This window comes from Thyridium curvatum (assembly GCF_004353045.1).
Source record: "Thyridium curvatum strain D216 chromosome Unknown NODE_66_length_249765_cov_79.631338, whole genome shotgun sequence".
NCBI lineage: Eukaryota > Fungi > Ascomycota > Sordariomycetes > Thyridiales > Thyridiaceae > Thyridium > Thyridium curvatum.
Window position 1 is genome coordinate 156,648 of NW_022156821.1, and position 24,318 is coordinate 180,965.

The 24,318-nt window shown below is 55.2% G+C and overlaps 8 protein-coding genes across 8 annotated transcripts; 3 read left to right on the plus strand and 5 right to left on the minus strand.

Moving 5' to 3' along the window:
• Nucleotides 1–115: 115 nt before the first annotated feature.
• On the minus strand, nucleotides 116–2,661 carry E0L32_009277 (uncharacterized protein; the record flags this gene model as incomplete). The annotated part of the gene is made up of 2 exons (XM_031144225.1): nucleotides 116–2,463; nucleotides 2,553–2,661. 2 exons carry the CDS (start codon nucleotides 2,659–2,661, stop codon nucleotides 116–118), a joined length of 2,457 nt encoding a protein of 818 aa, XP_030991245.1.
• Nucleotides 2,662–3,119: 458 nt separating this feature from the next.
• Nucleotides 3,120–4,821, plus strand: E0L32_009278 (uncharacterized protein; the record flags this gene model as incomplete). The annotated part of the gene is made up of 2 exons (XM_031144226.1): nucleotides 3,120–3,797; nucleotides 3,850–4,821. 2 exons carry the CDS (start codon nucleotides 3,120–3,122, stop codon nucleotides 4,819–4,821), a joined length of 1,650 nt encoding a protein of 549 aa, XP_030991246.1.
• Nucleotides 4,822–5,148: 327 nt separating this feature from the next.
• Nucleotides 5,149–5,938, minus strand: E0L32_009279 (uncharacterized protein; the record flags this gene model as incomplete). Its single annotated transcript, XM_031144227.1, has 2 exons — nucleotides 5,149–5,477; nucleotides 5,554–5,938. 2 exons carry the CDS (start codon nucleotides 5,936–5,938, stop codon nucleotides 5,149–5,151), a joined length of 714 nt encoding a protein of 237 aa, XP_030991247.1.
• Nucleotides 5,939–6,892: 954 nt separating this feature from the next.
• E0L32_009280 (uncharacterized protein) lies at nucleotides 6,893–7,615 on the plus strand (the record flags this gene model as incomplete). The annotated part of the gene is made up of 1 exon (XM_031144228.1): nucleotides 6,893–7,615. One exon carries the CDS (start codon nucleotides 6,893–6,895, stop codon nucleotides 7,613–7,615), a length of 723 nt encoding a protein of 240 aa, XP_030991248.1.
• Nucleotides 7,616–7,831: 216 nt separating this feature from the next.
• Nucleotides 7,832–10,169, minus strand: E0L32_009281 (uncharacterized protein; the record flags this gene model as incomplete). Its single annotated transcript, XM_031144229.1, has 6 exons — nucleotides 7,832–8,952; nucleotides 9,014–9,145; nucleotides 9,203–9,294; nucleotides 9,343–9,490; nucleotides 9,547–9,768; nucleotides 9,842–10,169. The coding sequence occupies 6 exons, from the start codon at nucleotides 10,167–10,169 to the stop codon at nucleotides 7,832–7,834; spliced, it is 2,043 nt and encodes a 680-aa protein (XP_030991249.1).
• Nucleotides 10,170–12,603: 2,434 nt separating this feature from the next.
• Nucleotides 12,604–14,547, plus strand: E0L32_009282 (uncharacterized protein; the record flags this gene model as incomplete). The annotated part of the gene is made up of 1 exon (XM_031144230.1): nucleotides 12,604–14,547. The coding sequence occupies one exon, from the start codon at nucleotides 12,604–12,606 to the stop codon at nucleotides 14,545–14,547; it is 1,944 nt and encodes a 647-aa protein (XP_030991250.1).
• A 615-nt stretch (nucleotides 14,548–15,162) lies between these two features.
• E0L32_009283 (uncharacterized protein) lies at nucleotides 15,163–20,019 on the minus strand (the record flags this gene model as incomplete). Its single annotated transcript, XM_031144231.1, has 4 exons — nucleotides 15,163–15,628; nucleotides 16,206–16,316; nucleotides 16,379–19,617; nucleotides 19,726–20,019. The coding sequence occupies 4 exons, from the start codon at nucleotides 20,017–20,019 to the stop codon at nucleotides 15,163–15,165; spliced, it is 4,110 nt and encodes a 1,369-aa protein (XP_030991251.1).
• Nucleotides 20,020–21,608: 1,589 nt separating this feature from the next.
• E0L32_009284 (uncharacterized protein) lies at nucleotides 21,609–23,063 on the minus strand (the record flags this gene model as incomplete). The annotated part of the gene is made up of 1 exon (XM_031144232.1): nucleotides 21,609–23,063. One exon carries the CDS (start codon nucleotides 23,061–23,063, stop codon nucleotides 21,609–21,611), a length of 1,455 nt encoding a protein of 484 aa, XP_030991252.1.
• Between the last annotated feature and the right edge of the window lie 1,255 nt (nucleotides 23,064–24,318).

Genomic DNA, 24,318 nt, shown 5'->3' on the forward strand with positions numbered 1-24,318 from the left:
ACACTGCGCACTGTCACCATATATTCGTGCATTTGAATAAAGAAATATGCATTGCCATCTATTGCGCCAATGGGATCTACATGTCGTACCATCATGGGTCGTGGGAATCAAATGTCTAAGCCATATCCTCGTCCATAGAATCGGCCGGCGCTGCCTGGCCCGCCCCCATCGAGACGAACAAGGAGCCATAAAAGGGCCTCGAATTCCTCGGCCACACTCTCTTATAGAGACTCACACCAATGGTGTCCTGGGGGTTGATGCGACCGTCAAAGGTGGCCTTGAAGTAGCCGTGTGTACCCAAACTCTCCTTGATAAATCCGCTGCGGCCCCTCTTGGTCCACAAAGGAAGGGCTTTGAACCACTCGACATCCTCACGGTTGAAGAACATGTAACGGATGGTGACGATCTTCTTGTGGATGTGGTACGGGTGTCCGGTGAGGATGACCCGCTTGGCAATGACACGAGAAGTGGAAGGAGGCATAGCTGTTCCCGTAGCGACAAGCGTCAATGGCACGTCCGACGCCTCGGTACCATCCTCTCCGCCAGAGGCAGACCGCTTGAAGAACAGAGTCGGAACGGCGCCCCAGGTCACGGGGCCCATGAACGTAGCAACGGCCGACTGCCCTGGATGCAAGTAGCGGCAGTACTTGTGTACATCATTGGGCGTGTTGCCACCCTGGGAGAAGAGCGGATTGATAACAAAGCGCCGAGGGCCGCACTGCATGATAAGCTCTTCCTTGGATTTGATCGAGAATGGATGATCCGAGCTGAGGTTGATGAGGAAGTTGAGCGCCGTGCGCTTATTCTCGTGCCTGAGCAGCGAGAAGAGAGTGACTGGCTTGGATGGGCTATACAACTCTTTGACGGATTCTGGAACGCCCTTTAGGAAGATAGAGACGCGGGTGCCGGGCTCAACACCTCCCACCAGCGCCTCACGTGTTGAGCGGACTCGCGATGAGCGGTAATCGGAGATTCTGAGAAGCCTCTGCCACTCCTCGGGTTCGTAGGCACGATCCTCATCCTCCTCCCAGGGACTGAAGGTCAGGCTCTTGAGACCGCGGTACCGTGCCAGCCGCTCCCTCGCCAGTACGTTGGGATGCAGCTCAATCTCGTCAGGAAATTCGAGATCATCCTCTGCCTCGTCGCGCTTGGCGGCCCTGTAGGCAGCGAGCTGCTCCGCGTCCTCGGCCTCGTTGGGCTCAACAAACATCTCCGACTGTGGATACTCTGACTGGCCGACCTCGGTTTGGGCATCGGCTACACCCTCCGTGCCATCCTCGGGAGCAGCCTGAGCAGTGTTGGCATCTTGCATGTCGTAATCCTCAAGATCGGATCCCGAGTCGGAGATGTCCTCGTCGTCCAGATACCATGCCGCCTGATAGTTAGATGTGCCTTTGGGCAGCCGTTTTGGAATCCGGTGTTTGGCCGCCTCCTCATCGGAGAAGTAATGGTGTTCATCAAGAAGAACACCCTTCTTGCTGGGCTCTGGAGCCGAGGGAATGGCATCGCCATCTGTATCATCATCCATCTGGTCGTCCATGACGACCTCTTCCGGTGCCAAGTCGTCAAGATCCTCTTGATCCTCCCCAGGCACTGCTAGCGTCTCAACTGCTGCGCCGTCAAGTGTCATGTCGTCGTCCTTTGCCTTTTTTCTTGTTGATAAGGGCGCATCAACGACCTTCTCGATTTGAAATGTTCCCCAGTCACCAAGCTGGACAAGACGGTCGGCCTGTAAGCCCTTGCCACGTACTACTCCAGTGACCACAGTAGAATCAGCATCGGTAGCAGCGAACTGAACATCCTCAGCGAGAATCCAACTCCTCTCATCCCGCCAACGTACACCCTTTGGCGTCGTGCTGCATAGAGAACGCATCAAGTTGGAGCATTCTTGCCTGTTGTCGAGGCTGTAGAGCTTTTCCTGGTCCGGGTGAAAGTGACGCATGTAGGACTTGAGGGAATCGAGAACGGACAGCCTCTGTTTGGAAGGCTCGACCTTTGCGAGACCATGAACCACTGTGAAGAGGGTAGAAAGACCTTGGCTCTCCACGCTGCGCAAAATAAGCTCTCCAACGTCGTCGACCTCTTCTTCAGCCGACAGGATAACAACGACAAAGTCGGCGACTCGAGCGGCATCGAGACAGGCAGTGAGGTCCCTATCGACGGGGAAATATTGTAGTTTCTGCTTGAAACGGTCGACAGACACCCTGTTGCAGCCGGCCTTGAGCTCGGCCTCGATATCGAGACTGCTATTCAAAGCAGCAATCGCAGCAGTGGCGTCGCAGTCACCGCACAGCGGAATGACAGCGACATTTCTGGGAGCACCATCTCGTCCGTTGAAGACGGAAGTCTCTTGCCGGTGCTCGCGCTGCTTCTCCAGCTGGCGTTGGCGGTTGTGGTTTCGACGGTCGAGTTTCGACATGACTTGTTGCTGGGGGGTCCTCCTCCGTTCGTTTGGTACTTTGCCTGTGCGGGGCAGGAGGGGTTAATGACTGTCGATTGTAGAGCGGGCAGAAGGGCGGGAAGAAGGCAGGCATAGAACATCATTTTCCTACCTTTTGACTGGTCGCGCAAAGCGCCTTTGGTGGTTTTCTTAGACTTGAAGGCCTTGTGGGAGACCTTTGTAGTCGGGCGGTGACTATGCCCTGCTACAGCGGCCGGCATTTTTCCGGTTGTTGCCTGGGTTGATTAAATCACTCCTGTTGTGGCAAGTCAAGACGGCGGTGTGACTCTAGGGATACAAGCAATCCAAACAATGGTGGGAGCAGAAGAAATGACCAGAGGGTTGGGGCCAGGACGGCGCTCAATTCTTGACTTGGACCAACAATCGCCAAATGCAGGAGGGGTCTCCCCTCTACGCCTCACTTCTTGTTCAAAAATTCGATTCTGAAATGTGGGATTGCGCTTATCGCGATAAGATAGGATCTGCATTATCCCCGCCCACAGCCAATAGACCCGTGCCGATTAGGGTGAAAAGTGGGTATACGTTGCATTCTCCGCAGAAAAAAAAGTCTCCCAGCAGGTCCAACCTCAACTTGTAGATTTCCGCCTATCTTCTAAGCAGCTTTCAGACGTCGGTACTGCGCGAGATCCCGGACACACTTCATATGGCGGACGCAGTGATGGATCGAGACGCTTCCGCCGCCAAACCCGAGCCGAATGGGGCACTGACGGTTCGCGATGCCCGTACCGAGTTCATGTCCAAAGCAGAGCAGGAGAAGCGGCGTCGAATCAAACAAGCCAACCAGGCTTATGGCCGTGGCCGACAGATCAACGTCAAGACTATCCGCGATAAGAAGCTGCGCAGAAACCTCAAGACGCTCGAAAACAAGTATCAAGATGCGGCACTCAAGGCTAAGGATGCCGAAATTCTCCTCGAAAACACGGCCGGGTTTCTCGAACCCGAGACGGAACTGGAGAAGACTTACAAAGTGCGGCAGAGCGCCATCAAGACAGATGTAGCCATTGAGACGGCACAGAAGGGCTTCGAGCTCAAACTGGACCAGCTCGGCCCGTACGCCTTGGACTATACCCGCAACGGCAGAGAAATTCTTCTAGCTGGAAGGAAGGGCCATGTTGCGACCATGGATTGGCGCGAGGGAAGGCTGGGGTGCGAGTTGAATCTAAAAGAGACCATCCGGGACGCAAAGTGGCTACACAACAACCAATTCTTTGCTCTGGCACAGAAGAATGCTTGCTATATATACGACCACAACGGAGTAGAAGTCCATCGTTTGAAGAAACACACCGATGTTACTCATCTAGACTTCCTCCCGTACCATTTCCTTCTGACTACCTTGGTAAGACTCGCTTGATATGCATGTGAGTTTCCAGCCGCTGACAACCCTCCAGAGCAGTACCGGTCAACTCAAATATCAAGACACGTCAACGGGTCAGCTTGTCTCCGAGATCTCCACCAAGATGGGCACACCGACGTCCTTGAGGCAAAACCCCTACAATGCCGTCTTGCACATTGGCCACCAAAATGGAGCGGTGACTCTCTGGTCGCCGAACTCTTCGGAACCTCTTGTGAAGCTCCTGGCACACAAAGGCCCAGTCCGGTCATTAGCCGTCGATCGGGAGGGGCGGTATATGGTCTCCACGGGTCAGGATTGCAAGATGGCCGTCTGGGATATCAGGATGTTCCGCGAAGTCAACAACTATTTTACGAGGGCCCCTGGCACCTCTGTAGCGATTTCAGATACTGGCCTCACAGCTGTTGGCTGGTCTACAAACACGACGATCTGGAAAGGTCTCTTCTCAAAGCATGCTGCTGAGCAAGAGAAGGTACAAAGCCCGTACATGGCTTGGGGCGGCGAGGCGAAGCGTGTCGAGAGAGTCCGATGGTGTCCCTTTGAAGATGTGCTTGGCGTCGGTCACGACTCTGGCTTCTCATCACTGCTCGTACCGGGGGCTGGTGAGTCCAACTTCGATGCGCTAGAGGTCAACCCATTCGAGACCACCAAGCAGAGGCAAGAGGCCGAGGTCAAGGGCCTCCTCAACAAACTGCAACCCGAGATGATTGCTCTCGATCCCAACTTTATCGGCAACTTGGATCTACGGTCAGAACAGCAACGTCGGGAGGACAAGGATCTCGATGCCCCTGCTGCCGACATCGCCGCCGAGATCAGGAACAAGGCGAGAGGGAAGAACAGTGCGCTCAAGAAGTATCTCCGCAAACAGAGGAAGAAGAACATCATCGACGAGAAGAGATTACGCGTGGAAGAGATCTACAAGGAGCAACAGCAAAAGAGACAAAGGAAGTACAAGGAGAAGCAGGAGGAGCTCGGCCCAGCCCTTGCCCGTTTCGCGAAGAAGGAGTAGACATGTGGCCACTGTGCTACATCAGCAATGATACCCAAGATTACGAAGACTGTGGATACACGATGCTTTTCGCTGACCCGAACTTTTCTCTAACGCTCCCGCCCCTATCCCGTGCAATATAGTACATGTATGTGCGCCATTGATCACTGCTGTCTTCTGCGTGCCGACTCTGTAGGCTCCGCACACCTTGCCTGGGCAGTCCCGCTTTGCGGCGCCTGCGCATGTTCTTTCCTCTCTCGAGCAGGCTGGAGAGACGAGACTTACTTCTCTCCACGCCTCAACAGGGCCGTTCTCATACCGCATCTGTCACACGGTGCGCCCTCGTGATCATAGCAGTTTCAATTGGCCAGTGACCTGGTCGACCAGGCTCTTGGGCGCCGGGCCCACGCCCAGCACAGTCAGGCTACCAGCGTCGATTTGTGTCCTGCCGGCGTCGGCAATGACCTCGGCCGTGACGCCCAGGCTCCGCGCTTTACCCATCAGCTCCAATATCTCATCTTGGCTCTTAGTCTGCACTGCGATCTTGGCCTGCCCGTGCCGCTCCCAGCGCGCCAACAGGCGGGCCTCGGGCGACGAGTCTCCCTTCTTCTGCGCGGCCTTGGTCAGGCTCTTGTAGCACGCCAGCGTGGCGTGGCCGCACTGTGCCGCGATCTTGCCTTTTGTGGCGACACGACGTCAGTAATCCGAGTTGAGATATAATCATAGGGAGGTGCATGTGGAGAATAGACGTACCTTTGGTCATTCCAAGATCTGTCCGAACCACAAGCACAAGCTTGCACTCCTCGTTTTTGTCGACGATGTCTGCGGCCGGTGGCGACGGTTTCTTTTGCCTCTGGGCATTGGTGATATTGGCTCCGTCCTGCACCTTCAGGCCTTGTCTCCGGTCCGCTTCGGCGCCGTTTGCCCAGTTAGGCGCATGGTCTAATATGGTGTCGGCCTCGTCAATGTCCGACTCCTCGCTCTCCTCGGGGTCCTGAATGTTGCGCCGGCGCTCCTCGGCCAGGGCAGGTGAGATAAGGTAGCCGCGGATCGAGTAGACACCGAGCATGAAACCCGATATGAAGGCAATGGCGGTAGTCGTGGCGATCGCAATCACCTGCGTGTTGCGTTCTGCCATGCTGAGCGACTGTTATCGATCTTCTGCTGAGCAGGAGGACTATGGAACGATGGTTGCAGAGCCTGGTCAGATCGCTGTTCGCTGTTTGCTCGATAAGAGGGGCTCGTGGAGGTGTAAAAATCCGACCGAATGCCGTTCAAGGTTGGGAGTGCAAGCCTGGTTGCTTGGTATTGGTGGTGATGATGATTATTGTTCGAACTTGAAATTCTTGACAGTCTAGGTACCTAGGTATCTAATAGAAATTGTGTCATAGCACCCTCCAGGGCTGCCTGCTTTCAATTGTGGCTCCAAAGTACCTACCTGAGTTAGGTAAGTTAGGTAAGTTCAGGTACAATAATAAGCAGGGATGGGATGGAATTATGCAACTGAACGCCGCCCACAGTGGGGAAGTTGCGCCGAGAACATTGAACGACAACATCAAATCATTGATCCATCCATGGATCGGCGGCGGGATCGGGACAATTTGATGCGGCTACCAGCTTCACAATCGTGAAACGCTCTTCCTGTCGTTTATATTGATGTGATTTCACACTTCTCGAGCCTTTTGTTTGGTGACAACCATTCTAGTGCCGAAGAAGTCTCTCGTCTCACTCGATTGCCCTTGCTTGCCTCCTTTGAAGACCGGCGCAATACCTCACTTGAACCCTCGCCTGCTTTTTGTACCTGCCATGGCCGAGCAAAAAGCACTCATTGTCGGCATAAGTGGCTGCTCTTCCAGCGGCAAGACAACTCTAGCACGGCTTCTTCGCGACATTTTCCCAGAAGCCTTCATCTTGCATGAAGATGATTTTTACAAAACGGACGAAGAGTGAGCGGCCCTGAGAGAAACATCTCTTACATCTACCCGGAGACAATCCCAAAAGGAAAAGGAGGCTAAAAGATTCATCATGTAGCATCCCCGTCAAAGACGGCCTCCAGGACTGGGACTGCATAGAGGCCCTGTCCGTGCCAGACATGGAGCAGTCCCTGCAGCACATCCGCTCCAGTGGCACCTTTCCGGTCAGTCCCTCCACTCGCCGTCTATGCCACCGCAGCGAGCACGGCTGTAGCGTTGATTGCCTCGGGGCCAAATACCCTCCTGCGTCATCCTCCACGCCTCTCGCTCGCACTGAAGGGCCCGCTCTTACCCAAGCTTCATCTGCGCAGCCTACACTCGAGTCCAAGGAGGACCAGAACTCTGTTGGCCAGCGTCCTGTTTCCGACGCAAAGATCGCCGCCGCCAAGGCGAGGGTGCACCGGTGGCTCCAGCCTGGGCAGCCAGGGCACGATATCTTGATCAGCAACGAGGCTCCCACGAAAATATGCCTACTGGACGGGTTCCTGCTCTACAGCCGCGATTTGGCAGGGGTCATGGACCTCATCGACATCAAGCTCTTCCTACTCGTGAGCCACGCCAAGGCAACGCAACGGCGAGAAGCTCGCGACGGCTACGTAACTCTCGAGGGCTTCTGGAAGGATCCACCCGGATATGTCGACAGGATCGTCTGGCCAAATTACGCCAAAGCGCACGCATGGCTATTCAAAGATGGAGACGTCGAGGGCGAGTTGGACGAGCGTGTGCTGGTTTCGAAGGGGATCAAAGCACAGATGGGCAGAGGTTTGGACATTGATATGGAAACGACGCTCGACTGGGCGGTTGAGACGATCATTCTTGAGTTAGAGAGGCGGCTTCGTTAGCCATGCCTTCGGCTATTTAACTGCGTAGAATAAATAGACTTCCTTCCAAGCGGTAATATGTGTTGCAACATGTGTGCCTCTCTCCCACCCAAAATCCTTGTCCCTCCTAGGAAACTATAGCACTCTCTCTACATCGTCTTCGTTCTTCCTTTTTCTTTTTGACTTTGACACTTCAGAGGAGCTGATTCTTGTACCGTTCTGGCTAGTGACTCTCTCCTAACTCTGCCAGACATCGGACTTTGTAGCCGAAGTGTCGCAAGAGGCTGGCACGGTGTACGTGTGGTTCGGGTCTGCTTCCCACCTCACACTCCCATCGGTCTGGACGTTGATGTATTTGTACTGAATCACCTGGCCGGCCTGGAGATTGATCGTAACCGTCCAGAGAGGGTTATTAGCCGTGTACTGAGACGCGCTGAGAGGCACGGCCTTGGAAGTATCCCAATTGCCCAGAGCGTCTGTGTTCCCGACAATCTTGATGGTCTGGCCCCAGGTTGTTGTCACACGCTCGTTGAAGGTGACAGACACCGACGATGCGGGCACGCAACTATCAGTGGTGGTTGTCGACGGCCCGGTCTGGGTCGTGGTCGAGCCACCGTCGCTGGTGGTCGTGCTTGGCTTTGGGCTGGTCTGAGGTGTCTGAGAAGGCGGGAACGAAGTCTGCGTCGCAGACACGTAGGAGCCACCGATACCGTTGCCCCGACACTGCGAGGGGATTGAGTTGGGAGTGGCGCCCCACGAGGCGGGCACGGAGCCCGCCCTTCGTGCAACAGCCGTCAGGAATGCTGCGTAGGACCAAGTCAAGTCGTGGGCAGAAAGTGGCTGGCCGTTGTTTCTGTCAAACTGCTCTGACAGAGAGCCATTAGGGTATGCACGTGTAGCAACAATGTTGACGAAGCCATCCGCATAGCTGTTGACGGCGTTGTATATGGTGGAGTACGTTGACGAGCCCGACGCGAATGTTCCGGTTGTGGCAGAGGATACGAGATCTTTGAAGAACGGGAGGGAGACTGATGTAATGGTAATGGAACCTTGCTTCTTCCAGATGTACAGCGAGTCGTAGAGCTGCTCGGCTGTGGCGAGGGTGTTGAGATACCACGGATTGCCGTTGTAGTAGCTATCCTCGGGATAGCGGCCAACTGAGAGAGCACTGCCCCGGGGAATGTTTGAGTTGATCGAATAGATGCGAAAGGAGTCAACCACTACTCTCAGGTTGGCCAGGGCCTTGTCGCTACAGGGCTGGAAGGTGTTGACATCGCAACCGGCAGCGGGGTCAAAGTTGTGGATAGATGCCAGAATGGTGTTTGCATCTTTGCCTGAGCGCCCGTTGTTGGTGTTGACTGGGTTGGACAAAGGTTAGTCAAAGCCAACTCGTATCAAGAACAGGCCCATCTGTCTTACTATTTGCAACCATGTACCCCCCAGAAGGAGACCAGAATCTCTGCTGGAAACAAAGGATCTGAGGCGCAATTTGATCGCAAGACGAGCAAGAGGTCCCAAGCGCCTTCGCAAGAGCACTGCCCTCAACCAATGCTAGAAGTATCAGGTCAGTTCTACAGCCCTGATAGGGGTCTCACGAGCCTAGGCTACTGGGACTTGCCTCTGTGTTGAGCCGCGACCGTGAAGAAGGAACTGCCACTGACTTCCTCCCACAAATCGAAACCGGTCTGGTTCCTGATGCACTGTGAGCGTCGCGCACATGACGCATGCTGGGGCCGGAACGGACTCACCAGTACTGTGCAACATAGTTCAGGTCGTTGCGAACAATCGGCCAGATGATGGTGGATGCAGTCGAGCTGTATCCGTTATCAATCAGCCACTTGGCGTAACCGATCATGGCGATGGCACGCAGAGGTGGTCCATCCCTCTGTGGTCGACCTTGCTCAGAATCAGTACCTCGCTCGTTGGTCTAGCCTTGGATGGACGCATCTCACCCCATGCACCATTGTAGGGACTTAGGTTGACGTTGAACTTCGGTTCTCCGAGACCAGACCCGTCACCCAGATTACCAGAAGGGTTCGAAACCCCTTGCAATCGTGCCTGAGAGGCAATGTAGTTTTGAATGGTGGCCTGCAAAGAGCTGTCATATTTTTCGCTAAAGGCCTCGACAATGGCTTTGAGAACGAGGCCAGCATCCCGCGTCCATGTGTAAAAGTCTGCCGAGTTCATGTCAGCCAGGCGAGAGAGCCCGTGTCTTTTTGAGTCCAGCCACTGCACATAACGACTTACAGTCGGGATTGGCCTTGTCGGGCGAGGCAATGACAATTCCGGACTGTACACCGGAAGAATGACAGCCGCTGGGACCAATATTACAGAGAAGCTGCTGCATGGCGTACGGCTTCTCAGTACTAATGAACGAGTCCACCGACCTCTTCAACAACTCGCCCTGATGTCTGGGTTGGGACACTTCCGGACGGCCAAAGACCGTCTGGTAGGCGCAAGCGCCCAGGAGAAGGAGTGACGAAAGACCGTGCATGACGGGCTCGTAGAGAGACTGGTAAGGGCTGGTGTGGTTGACGAATGGATGCTGATGAGAGTTGCCCTGGAGAGAGGCCATCGTGTATTATATACTCGGTCCTCCAAGCTCGAAACACCTTATACCGAATACGTTCTCGCACCACAAAAGGCATAGGCGCCGGCGCGATTTCTCAGTGGCGTCCCGGTGCCCGGTAAAGGCCCGACACCAGCGAGTAACCCGGCAGTGGACGGGCCAAGGGCACAACGGCCTCGTCGACGAGACTTGGAAGGGCCTGGTCGCGCGATCCAGAGCGGGATTGGATGTTGGGATGTTTGACGTTAATCTCGGCAACAGGGAGTCGGGATATGGGGATCCGACTAGCAAGGATGGAGGAGAAAAAGAGCCCTTCTAGGAGAAAGACCGACGTCAAGCCGCTGGTGATGCTGGTGATGCTGGGTGCCGGTACAGCAGGGTGACATCGCCAGATCGCTGGCTTGAGCCCCACGGGGAGAAATCGATCAATACAGCCGAGGCGAGCCTCCAGTCAGGCCGAATCCTGGCGAACTAGTGCTGTCTATTTCCCCGGGGAACTGACCATCTTTTGCATGAGCCCCGGGAATGTGGCGTCCATGTGGAAGTGAGTTCCGGGGGTGAGGGAAGGCATGGCATATGGCAAGGTACGATCAACGTACGGCCGAAGAGCGGGGTCATCAATGAGAGTCGAGCACGACATGGACGTTAACAAAAGAACCACAACCAGCATGGCTTCTGTCGTTTTCTGTGACTCTTGTGCAGAAAGAGGATCTGACAAGACAGCCTAACTACTTCACCCGCAAGAACCTACATACCTTTGGGTAGGTCCTGAACAATTCACTCCATGCCTTTGAGCTCAACAGCCGTCCCTGCTCCTACCAGGAGATGCCTCGATGCTGACAGTGCAGAGATACGTCCCTACTCTTTGGACTCACAAGGGTTATCCCACTACCGAAATAGTTAACGTCGTTGGATTCGGTGGATAATGGATATCCTAATGGGACTATTACCTGCCCTGGAGCCTGCCATTCCCTTCCCTATATCGACATAGCAGTAGGTGCTTGTAACAAAGCTCAACTATTGATGGTGGTCGGGCCTCCGCCCAGCTCCGCCCGCCACTTCCGGAGTCCGGGGGAGACCTGGCTTAGCGTAGCTGTTGTGCAGATTGACTGCCGCCGTCCTGCACAGACACACGCACGCGCTTTGTCAAAAGAAGGAAATGCAGCCGCTCCGTTGCAACGAGGGGCGTCGTCCTGTTCCTGCTTCCTGCTTCCTGGCCCCTGGCGCAGTTAACTACCGAGCTCTTGGGGATGGCCGACTTCACATGCCATCACGCCTGCCACTCCACCTGCCACTCCGCAAAAACGCACCGAGATGCACGCCTCGAACCACTCGTATGGGCTGCCAACGTTCATGGGCACCCGGCGTGTGAACATCCTGGCAGCAGAAGCCCGAAGCCACGAGCTGTGACATCGCATCTTGCACGTGGCTCTTACTAGCGACAGTTATCGGTCCTTTCACCACTCAGCTTGCAGCAGTACTTGATTTCAACATTTCCAAGCAAGGAAGAGAGCGTCAACAGGACTCAAGTTGCCGGTTCGATCAGCTCCTATAGTCAGGCCAGATTCATACATGCGGAGAGTGGCTACATTTCACAGCTGGTGGGCATTTTGCCTGAAGCGCCTGGATTCTTTTGAGCTGGTGCAAACAGACTCAATCGTAGCCGTATGCAATCACATAGTCTTGGAATGATGAACAGGGCGTCTGTGATTCGGCCAAGTGATCATGGGGATGGGGGCACCATGGTACACAGCCAGGCGTGAGACCGTAGCAAGTTAATCAACGGTTCAAACAGCAAGAATGAATGTAGGCGAAAGTCATGGTTTTCCTCAACCTCATAGATCGACGATCTCGGAAAAAAGGGGTGGAATATGACGTCTCCAGAAACGTCAAGGCCACCAGGCTCAGCTTTTTACGGCGATCCTGGCTTTTCAAGACTCTGGATTCTCTGGGATCTGTCGATTGGAAAATTGACACCATGTAGAATAGTGATGGCTCCATAGGTGATCGAACTGCCGCAGCCATCGACCCTGACTCACCGTGGCAAGCAGAGGACGGCTGGGCACAGATCCGTGTTTTGTAAAGAAAAAAAGAGAAAAGAAGAGACGCGAGATTGATGGCGCAGAAAAATTTCAGAGTGATAAAGAGACAGTGGGAGGTGCAGGGGCCGCCTGCTCGAACGCTGACATAATCACACGTGATCTCTCTGCAAGGTACCTACAAGTTAGGTACTCTGTCTGTGGTGAGGTCCCATTTTCTCGCGCGATACTCTCTCTCGAGTCCATCCAATGTCAAATCTATTTGCTCCCTCAAACATTCTGTGTGGGCTTACTCTTCATTTTACCGGTCGGAATCAGCCAAACTCTCCTTCATATCGAAACAGCAATCTTTTTAGTTGAATCGCCACGGAGACTGCCCACGGCTTCTCCCTCCCTCCACCATGGATGCAGCCACAATCGAGGAGACAAATCGTCTCCGGGTGGCCATGGGCATGAAGCCCCTGCCCGTTCCGGGCGGTGCCTCTACCGAAAAGGGCCCCGCCGAAGACGAGGATCCATCTGCCACGTTTGAGGGTCGAATGGCGCAAGCAGAAGACAACTACAAGAAGATCCGTGACGCCGAGGCTGCCAAAAAGAGACGCGATGAAAAGGCTGCCGCTATCAAAAAGGCACGAGAAGATGCGCAACGCTTCGCGGTTCTCGAAGGCAAGGGCCTGGGAGACTTGGACGACGGGGCCGATCTCGATGCGCAGTCTTGGCTGAAGAGCCAGAAGAAACGACAGAGGAAGATTGAGCAGGCACGAAAGCTTGAGGAGGAACAGGCAGCAGCGGAAGTTGCCGCTGCCAAACAATACTCGTCCAAAGATCTCGCCGGCGTCAGTGTCGGGCATGACCTGTCTACCTTTCTGGATGGAGACGATCAGATTCTCACACTCAAAGACAGCACCGTCTTGGACAACGAAGACGAGGGCGATGAGCTGGAGAACATAGACCTGCGAGAGCGAGAGAAGCTCAATGAGAACCTCAAGCTCAAGAAGAAGAAGCCTGTCTACGACCCAAACGACATCGACGAAACAGGCGAGCGGAGCATCCTAGCACAGTACGACGAAGAGATCAGTGGCAAGAAGAGGAAGAAGTTCACCCTCGATGCTGCGGGTACCTCATCTGATATCGCCGACATACTAGGCGCGCCTATCGAAGAGAAGAAATTGCAAAGCCTTGATCTTGATATCGCGGAGGACAGGCCTCAATCAGACTATCTGGACATCTCAGAAGTCAAAGTCAAGAAGCCCAAGAAGAAGAAATCCAAGTCCACGCGGCAGAGAGCAGCAGACGATGACGACATACTGTTCCCCGGGGACGATCATGCCATGGACATCGACATGACTGTCGGCGGCTCCTCCAAGAAGCGCAAGATAGTTGACGACTTGTTCGTCGATGACGAAGACCTCCAGTCTACGCTGGCCATGCAAAGGAGAGATGCATTGAAAAAGAGGAAGCGTGTGCGTCCGGAAGATATCGCTAGGTCCTTGAGGGAAGAAGCTCAGAGTGCGGAACCTGAATCGGTCGGCAACGACGGCAAAGGACTCGTGCTTGACGAAATCAGCGGTTTCGTTGGCGCACTGAGCAGACCCGGGGAAGAGGAGGAGGAGGAGGAGCGGAGAGCACGTGCAAAGCGGTCAAGACAAGAACATTCCATCACGAAGATGGAGGATTCTGACGACGACACCGGCATGGACAATGTGGAGGATCTGCAGAAAACAGCGCGGAGTATAGAAGAGTCGGAGCAGCCGGAGCTCACGACCACTGGCGTTGAGGAAGAGAAGACGATCAGCCAAGGCCTGGGCGCCACTTTGTCAATATTGAGAGACAGAGGCCTCGTCAAGGAGACTGCCGGGTCAGATCTAAACGAGAATTTCCGTCGTCACGAGCTCTTTGTCGCAGAACGGAATCGTCGCTTGGCACAGATCGACGAGGATGCGAAGCGGCAGCGAGAGCGTGACCGCGCCAGCGGCCTATGGGATCGCATGTCGCAGCGCGAACGGGAAGAGTACTCTCGCAAACAGAATGCGCAACGCGAGTACCAGGCATCCAAGGTGCTCCAGGACATGTTCAACCAGGACTACAGGCCCAACTTCAACATCAAGTATGTTGATGACCACGGTCGCCAGTTGGACCAGAAAGAAGCGTTCAAGCACATGAGTCACCAGTTCCACGGTAAAGGCAGCGGCAAAGGGAAGACGGATAAGATGCTCAAGAAGATCGAGGAGGAGAAGAAGCGCGAGGCGCAGAGCATACTTGATGCTGGGCAGAATGTCAACATGGGTTCAGCGGCAGCCCAACAGCTCAAGAAGCGCCGAGAGGCGGGCGTTCGGCTTGCATGAAACTATTACCCACACGGCGCCAGGGCTTCGGGGCTGATGCCGTTGACGAGCAAATTTCTGTATAGTATACCCAATGGAGACCAAAGGTGCATATAACCCTCACACTATTTCCTGCCAAATTACCTGTCTTCTCTCATGCTGACACCAGTGACTATCCAGAGCCTCTGGCTAGGTGAGTGCCCCAAATGAAATGCCTTCATTTCCTGCTTTACAGCCTCACTTCCGAGGGTGCCATGGGAGCATTTGACAACGTGCCGATCTTGCCGGTAGGATATGTGTGATCCTGTACTTTGTCTACTTATGTTCTATGACTGACCAAGCCTCTGATCCACCACGTGTTGTCATCCTCACCCTCCTTATTGTCACACTCCTTCACCCGGCGTCTGTATGACCACCAGCTCTAAAGTAGAGGGCGAACGAGCCTCTACAACTCTGAGAGAGCCTGCAGCCATGCGGCTCGTGAGGGCTGACCTAGCTCGAACTCTGACGCTTGTTTCTCTTGGTGATCCACAATAGGAACTACCATCGCCTGGAATAACCGAAGCACCGGGCTGCAGCTCATCTCAAATCGAGATTGGAGACTTGTGTCCACGTAGCGTGCACCAAGCTAGAGCGTTACTGGGACGAGGCAAGATATGTCCTACTTGGAGGCGAGACTCGTATCTCGGTCGTAAAACCGCTCAGTCCTTTTGGTTGGGTTTCGTATCTTTCGTTCTTGGAGGCGCAGCCTCGGCTCTGTGAGTCTGACTGAAACTGTTCGACCGGACGATCAGGAACTGCACCGAGCCCTGTAGCCGCACAAGTATGTAATGTCGCGTCCTCGCCTCCTCGAGCCGCTCGTGATCGCCGAGTAACGAAGCGGGCATTCCCGTCACCGCCACCGGTGTACCTGCGTGTAGGCCTGTCGAGGATGTACTCGTCCTGCAGTAGCCGGCATGTGCCCCTCGATACGAGCACCAGATGCCAAGTCGTCTGCTGCTGTGCCACGAGGTTTCTTGACTCTGTCGAGGAAGACATGTTTCCTGCTTGGGCGGGTGATTGAGCAGTGTACATTTGCTTATCAACCCAAAGTCGGGGTCCTCTGATTCCAGAGATCGACGTGTACAGCGTTCAAAGACTGAGGAAGGTCAAGATTGAGGGTTTTGATTTGGACAGTAGAATTTTGGAGAGAGGTTCTGTCGTTTCTATACGATTTCATTACGAGGTTGTTCCTGGACAATCAGGTCTCCCATTGTCCAGGCACCTTGCTTTGTTCAACACTCAACTTGGTCGGTATCTCTTCAAGAGGCAATACCAATCAGATGGTTCCAACCCTAAGCGCTAGAGTAGAACACAAAGCAAGAGAGAACCCGGAGTACCTGACCGTTGTTTCCATGGGTGTATTGCTTTTTGAGGTCGTCTTTGTGTTATTTCCAAGGTGCAGAATGACGATGTAGAAAGGCCGGCAAACCGCTCCCGTTCACCAGACATGGGGTAGGGTAATGGACTTGAGAACTTCAGATACAGTAATACATGTTGTGCATTTTAGCATAAGCAGAAGCCAGACCCGTCCCAGGCGACGCAGGATATACTCCCTTTGTGTCCCGCCACCCTGCGCGAATCACAGCTACTACGCTCTCTCGACCTCGATTCCATATCCCTGGCCCATCCATACTCACACCTCCGTCTCCACGTCCGGCTTCCGACCGTCCAGGGCACCGAGCTTCGTCACCCGGCGCACGGCAAAGGTGGCCTCGTCCTTAGCGAATGCGGCATTGCGCATGGGTCGCCTGTGCATGCTCTTGTCAGTCGACTGCCTTAGAGTAAGCTTTGTAAATAGAGAAGAGCCTACCACTGCATGAGACCTCTATGCTTTCGATGCAGGTCTCGGCTCCGGTCCTTGTAATCCTTGTACTGCTTGAAAGGGTTCTTGCTGCTCCCGGACCCGGCACTCCCGGAAGTGCCCGCCGTGTCAGTGGATGGGCGAGTCGCCAAGGCGTCTGTGTGGTCCTGCGACTTGTCACGGTTCGCACTGGCACCAGTACTGTTTGTCTGCGCGTCCTGAATCCCCAGGTCCGGATCGCCCGAGTCATCGTCGGGTTCTGTTGCGTACTGATCATCATCATCGGCGGAGTCATCAGTCGTATTGTAGTTGGGTCCACCACGGCCCATCATCTCCGAAGGGTCCTTGCCAAAGGCACCGCTCCAATCAGTACCATCCTTGGACAGCCACTTGCGCTTGTCCTCCTCGTGGGCCGTGGCCAGGACGTCGCGTCCCTGGGTCAATGAGGCGTCGTGCAGCTTCTGGATGGAGGGCGGAACCTCGCCGCGAACCTCCTCGGTGCGCACGCCCTCCGTGTAGCATGCCTCCCAGGTCTCAATCGTCTCGCGCGAGTCGTTGTCGCTCACGAACTTGAGGTGGTCCCGGTCGGTGCCGGGCTTGAAGCGACCCCTAAACTTGAGACGCCCAAGCTCCTTGATGTCAATATCAGGAACGGACTTGTAGTTGTCCTCTGTGATGTAGTTCTGCGAGAGCCGCAGCCCGTTGTCGCACTGCCAGATAGGGAGGTCAAATTCTTTCTCCTCGTTGTCGCAAACGTCTTGCAACCAGACAACGGCAAAGATGTTGGTGTTGCGCTTGCCAGATTGGTGGAACTCGAAGAAGACGGGAGAGCGGTAGCGATAACGAACCGGCAGGCGGACTCTCTCAGACTTGTTGTCCCTGCCGGAAATGTCCCATTCGAGACCGCCGTTGTCTGCCTTGGAGCACTGATCGCTCTTGACGGTGGCAGAGCTGCCTCCTGTGCGCAGACGGAGCTTGACCCTCGAGGAGGGTGCCCAGTTGACCGAAGAGATGGTGTCAGACAGGAATTCAAAGGTACCAATCTCGCCGAAGCCAAGCTGTGTGGGGGGGAGCTTGAGCTCAATGGACCTGAATAAAACACTGATGCGGATGCGGCCAAACCCAATACCGCCATCGAGGGGGTACCAGCGGGTACTCTGGCTGCTCGTCAAAAGGATATCGGAGAGGCGGAGAGGCACGACACCGATGATAGGATCATGCTGCCTGTTGCGAGAATCCCGGACGGTGACGGTGACGATTGTGGATCGCCAATCACGAATAAAGCGCTCAGTGCCCGCCTCGAAGATGGGTTTAGACGAGACGACCTTGGTACGAGTCTTGTACACGAGCTCATCGTTGACAAGAATTGTGCAGTACGAGCTTGGCAGCTTCTTACCCTGCTCCTCCTTGAGTTCGCCGGCCTCGGGTCTGGCAGGCTCGTACTCCCTTCCTTTCCTCTTCCCGTTGGATCCCTTGATGTTCTCCAGCTCCAGGTTGACAATCTGGTGGACGACAACGGCGAGAACTCCGCTAGGCCAGAGCGGATCCGGGGGGGTGTGCACGACGGCATCCTCCTCGGCGGTGTCGAGGGCGCCCCTCTCGTCCTGCAGCTCCTTCTTATCCTGCAGCTCCTTGGGAAGGTTGGGGTCTTTGCCATCGGTTCTAAGCGCCTTACGGAACTGCGTCTTGCCAAAGAAGCCAACCTCCCAGTGTAGCTCACCCGGCATTGTACTGTCTGCCTTGACACCACGCAGACTGGAGATCTGCGGGAACATCTTTCCAGGATGCTGAATCAGCTTCTGGATGCTCAGTTCGACCTTGCCAACAACGTCGTCAGCGGAAGATCGATCGCTGTCCCAGAGCTCGAGAGAGAGCTGCTCGTCGGCCTTGATGATGTCCGAGGTAACCAGCAGCTGGGCACATTCGGAGAAAATAGGGTTGAGGTCGTCCTGTATCACACGGGTGCAATACTGAGGCTTGCCAAACTTGGAGAAGGCGATGCAGATGTATGGATCGGAGCCACCACCCTTGCTGCCACGATGATCCTGCTTGCTGAGCCCAGTGGCCTTGTGGATGCGGATGAAGAGCACGCCCAGTGCCTGGGTGTCCTTTTGGATGTCGTCACCCTGCAGCATCTTGCCAATGTCCAGAGTCATCGACTTGGGCGCCACGTACATACTAGCAGCGGCGGCGATAGCCCAGTTAACAAAGTTGGAGATCAAGGGCAAGTTCAGGATGTTGGCGCCCTTCTCGACGAGAGGAATGCAGCTGGCCTCCACTTTGGGGAGGCCCATCAGAGTGAAGCTCAGGGTCTTGACAAAGGGCGGTGCCGGTGTCAGGGCAATGCGGATACGAGCGGTGCACACAAGCCCGTTGAGCTCTACCCAGATGGGGAAGGGGACGCCGAAAAGGCCCTTGACGCCGAGGTAGAAGACGAGCTGCATGCCCATGTTGCGAGCCTTGGAGGAGACATCACTGCCGGAGGGCAGGGCGTGATAGGCGATGGTGGCCTCGAGGTTGTAAAAGTCGCCGCCCTCTTCGTCTGCAGCGAGCTCCTGAGGGTCCTTTGTCTTCTCGTCATTCTTGCGGATGTCGTCCTTGAGATCCTTGACTTGGTCATCCGGTAGGGCTCGCAAACTCAGGATCCGGAGAGGGTTGTTTCCTTGAGAGATGTCGTTGACCTTGACATTCTCCACGACGCCGGGGACACTGGCTTGCATTACATCTTCCAGTGTATCAGCGACGGCGGCGAACATCTCCGGGTTGATCAATCCCCAGAACAGCCCCAGGGCCGTGTTCAGCCACTCGACGGATTCCGGAATGAGATTCACAACGGCAGTCTCGCCACGCTTCTGCTCGCTTGACCACTCGGTGTCCCTGCCCTGCCGCACGGCGTCCTTCATCCAGAGGAAGACGCCGGAAGCGACGCAGACCGCAAGAGGGATCAGTCCGAGGAGCCTGCCTCCAAACATCTTACCAATAAATATGATGGCAATGAATATGCCGGCACAGAGTACGTTGGCCCGGGCTTCCATGGCTGCGAACATGGGCTCAAAGCTGACCGAGGGGGTGGGGTGGAAGAGAACGTTGGTCTTCTCGCCGTGAATAGGCACATCGCTCGTGCTGCCTGGTACGATGGGATCGGGCGGGGCAGTGATGTCTTGGTTCTTGCGGTATTCTTCACCCGACTGTGTGGCTTCCGTCTTCACAGGAGTATCCTTGCCAAGGTTGGCGTTCGGTACTGATAACTGCAAGTGCCCATGTGAGCTTTGCGATCTTATCTTGGAGAGGGTGCCCGGTCCGTGTGCTGGGGGTCGCCGATGAGCACAAGGAAGGACTAGGAGTCGGCAACATACCTGGGGGTTCTTGACTGTCTTCACGAAAGACGAGTCGATATCCTCGATCTCGACATCCTTTCCGGTGACGGGGTCTCTGACGGTGCGCCGGTTTTTGCCGCTCTTTTGAGGAGGGACCTTGTGGTCCGAAACTTCACCTTCGGTCTTGTTGTTCTTTTTGAGATTGGCGTCGATCTCGGCATCTCGCTTCGTCTTGTCCCTGTCAAGACTGTCCATGAACTCCTTGATGTTGGGAATTCTGTTGGTTCCCGAATAGTGCTGGCCCGAAGGCACGACATGTTCTTGTTCGTTCATCTTGTCCTGCTCTGTCTGGCGTCTTCTGAGTTGGTACACACGAGAAAGGACTACTTCAATGCAGGGCCGCGGGCACGAGTGGGGAGACCCTTCACCAGCAAGTCAGGAGCTGCAAACGAGACGGGAGCGTACGAAGGGGGAGGAGAGACTGTCGAGGATGGACGAGGATGGACGAGAACAAGTATGTCAGGTTGGCTCTGGGCAGAACATCACCCCCTAGGTCAGTCATTTGGGGTGTGGGAAAACAAGGCAATTGGCTTCCAGAAAGGTTCAATCACGGGCTGTCTAGCAAGAAATAATACTGATGATGATCGTCATGATGTGGACGGGCGCCGCTATCCGTGCTACCAGCTGGAGCACAGCACCTATCACGAAGCCAGCAGGAAGCTTGCACGGCTTGGTAACAGGGCCAGACCCAGCTGCACTTGCAGTCGGTGGTGATGTGGGGGGCGGGTGTATGACGTCGACGCTGCGTCCCACCTTGCCTAAGCTCGCCCATCTTGAGGGCGGGACCCCACAAATCAGAGCGGTAGACAGGGCTGGCCAAGCTTTTAAGGTTACCTAAGACTGAGTCGCCGTAGCCGCTAACGGCTCCCCTACAAGTAGGTACAAGTAAAAGACGACAGTGGCGCCACTGAGCTCTGGCTGCTGTGCTCTTTGCCTGCTCATCTCTGATAATGTCACACTGCTCCTTGTGTGCAGAGAATGGGAACGGGTAGACCTGGCAGCAAGAGACACCGATGGCAGAGTAGTAGGATTGCATAAGAGTAGGTATCCACGGTACTGTAATGGCATCGACCATGTACGGTACCGTAGACCTGTGAGTCTTGCCTTTGCCTTCCTTCACATTCCCAGCTGGAAAGCTCTGGAATTGACGTCAGTGCCGAGCTGTATCCACAGACTGGAATGACTGCTCCGGAACTCCAGAGACCCATCCACCTAAACCAACCAAATTCGTAGAGACATGGATCATGATAGATAAGGTAAGTCAGGACAGGGGACAAGTTTGGCCTGTTATGTCTTGTATGACTACTTCGTAGCTGGCAAGATTGAGCCCTTTCAGCTGGCAAGGATAGCTTTTCGAGAGTCACACCCCAACTTCATACGCCTTGCCAACAAACAGACCCTAAATGATCGGTATTCTATCTGGCACTTACTAGCCATTATACATAGGTACCCTGCCCTGCCCTGCGCATCCATAGCACGGCGTCGCATCAGCAGTGCAACCCTAGATCGGCCCATTTTTGTTGACCGAACGCAAACGACGAAGAAGAAAGAGGAGAAGGAGAAGGAGAAGGATATAAAGTACTTGGGCCAGTCATCGTCTCCTTGTAGGGGCAGGATTTGAGCAACCTTGAAAAAGACGAATATAGATTGAAAATAGAACCAAGGTCCAATTCCGCAGTTCATTGCATGCATCCGTGATCTCGTCTCGACGTGTCGTGATGGGTATACACTAGTACAAATACAAACATGGAGCGAGCAAGCAAGCATGCCACAGAGATAGGGGGAAAAAAAATCAAAAGCTGAAATACTCTCCTATGCTTTACTCATGCATCAAGAACCCTACCAATTGGATCCCCTTGCATTTAATGTCCCAATAGGTCGGCGGGGATCGGTGTGTCCCTCCTGCGCCCCGTCGTAGCATCAACCAGTTCCTCAGACATGAGTCTGCTCACGCTGCGTGATCTCGACGGCGCCTTTCGTGTCATGGTAGGCGTAATCATGTCCAGGTCCATATCGCCAGGTGTAAAGTCCCGGTTCGGCTCCACCTGTAGCGAGAACACGCTGCTCGTCTCGGACATTTCGATATCCTCCGACTCTCCCAAGGTTGACGGCTGGCTCATCTCTGTCTCTATACTGGGTGTCAACACGTCGCAAGCGTCCGGCTCCTTGGCTGCCGCCACCGTGTCGATCGACAGCGCCTGTCTTCCTTTCTTTGGGAGTCGCGGAGTCGCGAGGATGGGCACACCGGAGAGGGAAGGAGTCGCCGTCGTGGTGGCTCCGGAGCCGACTTCTTTGAGCGAGGATAGGTCCCCATTCGCTTCCTCTTCCCCTTCCTCTTGACCGATCGTCCACACCCATCTCCTCTTCTTCTCCTTTTTCTTCCTCTTGCGAATACCTCCCGATGGGGATACCGGTGACGATGTGCCGAGGCCAGCCATGCGGCGGCGCATTTCTTCAAACGGACCAGGGGTCTGCCCACCGTCGCGAGTCTCGTTGCCCGAGTAGGCCATCGCCAGATCCAAAACCATTTCCTGGTTCTCCTGGGCGTTCTCTGGAGAGTAGGGTGACGCGTCATCGCACAACAAGTCAACATGGGACCGCGTGTACTTGTTGGTGATGATGGTCTGTGTCAAGGGGTCGTTGTACCCGACCCTCCTTGCCGCCTTTTCCTTCAGCCGCAAAGATTGTCTGCGGGGAGAGATGGGGGACTGTGCACTCCGCGGCGGGAGCGGCGAATTGCGCAGAATGCTATGGAGGGATCGAGTCCGCTGGTACGGGAGGCTACCAAGCTGACCAGACGTCGGTGGGATGTTTGGACGACGATGACTGCCACGCGGGCTGAGAAGCTGTTCATGGTTCGACGGCGGCTTTGGAGTATCTGAAGACGAGAAAGGAAAGGCTCCTTTGGGACCGTGGGCCTCGGGCCCGGCAGAGAGCGGCGGTGTGGCCGTCATTGTACTGGGGAAATTTATTTCCATCGCAACGGCTGGAGACAAAGGTTGTGCAGTCAACGGGGTTTCCGGGATCGTGATGCCAAACGCCTTTGGCGTTTCTCGCTCCTTGGCGAAGCCATGGGTCCATAATTGAAGTTGCGGTTGTCCCTTAGTATTGATAGCCGTTGGCGGGTCCGCATAGACGGGGGTCGAACGGTCAATGGCTGTCACGTAGACATTGGAGAGGGTGTTGAAGGCGGTGGGCGAGGTAGGATTCACGGCAGCGGCGAGGACTCGCGAGTTCCTCGTACTGGGTCCTTGGGAGATGGCCTTGATCTGGAGAGATAGCCTCGGCCTCTTTGGGGGGCTTGATGGTTCCGCCATTGTTACAACGGGCACTGCCAGCGGGTCAATGGTGAAGATGAAGGCCGGGCAGGCGGGTATGTCGGAGGATGAGTAGGTAGCTCAGACGAGTCAAGATCAAGGCGGGACGAATGAGAGACGTCGCTCAGTCTGTAAACCCAGCAGACGGAGTCGTCAGTCAACCCCAAGAGATTGGGTCCCGAGGATCAAGCAAATTCAAGATAATCAGGCGAGGAACGCGGGCGAAAGGGGAACTGGGTGGCTATATACATCCAAGTGAGAGAGGAGACCTGAGTAGGCGAGACAAGTGGCCCGTCAGCCTGGCCAGCAAGAAACGGGCATGGTTCACACCCACACACACACACACAGAGAGAGAGAGAGAGAGAGAGAGAGAGAGTAAGCGCCACGGCTAATGCGCGAAGGAGTCTGCGGCACACCTAGGCGCGATGGGAGAGGTGCAAGCATGGGAGCCCGCAGGCGATACCAGCCAGTAGGCGAGTGTTGGTGGAGAGGGGGTCGCATGAGGTCTCGGGGGTGGGAGGTGTGGCAGCACCGACATGAGTTGCCAGAAGCAGGGGTGGCTCCGGTTTCCCACCAAAGACCAGAAGTGCCATGGCCCTCCTTCACATCCCAACGACAGCTGATGTGCGTGGGCCTTGGTGGAGGAGGGATCGTGGAATCGTGGTTGGCTGGGATGAAGGTGGGAAGGATGCGGTGTGAAGGCGCAAGCGCCCAACCCTGGTCATACTGCGGCCCAGCCCGCCAATCGCCGTCCAGGCGCCATAAGCGCGAGGGCGAAGCGAGTGAGCCACTCACTCCTCACAGCAGGGATCGCATGCTGCTCGGGCTCGCTTCTCCTCAAGAGCTCGCACTCGAGATGTCTAGACGAGAGTGCCGACTTCAAGTTGCGGGGTTGGTTGGAGCGGTCGATAGCAGGTGGCGTGGGCGTGGGCGTGGGCGTGGGCGTCGGTGCTCCATGTTGCATCACACTCGATGCCAAGGTGTCAGTTGTCCTTGTCGGGCGAAATCGCCCGGTTCCTGACTGGAGTGATCAGTTCCTTTACTGACGAGGTGAGTTCAACTGATGAAGTGCGGGAATTGCACACGGTGGTGAGTGAGCCTCCGCCACCCATCCCACCTCTCTGGCTGGCCCGACCCGCCATTATGGCTCAGCGTAAGCATTCAGTCGCGGCCGAGAGTGAGGCTCGGCGTGTCACCTTCGAGAGGTCTCATTGAGTTGGAAGAATCAGAGATGGTCGGGCGCTCGTTTTAAGGG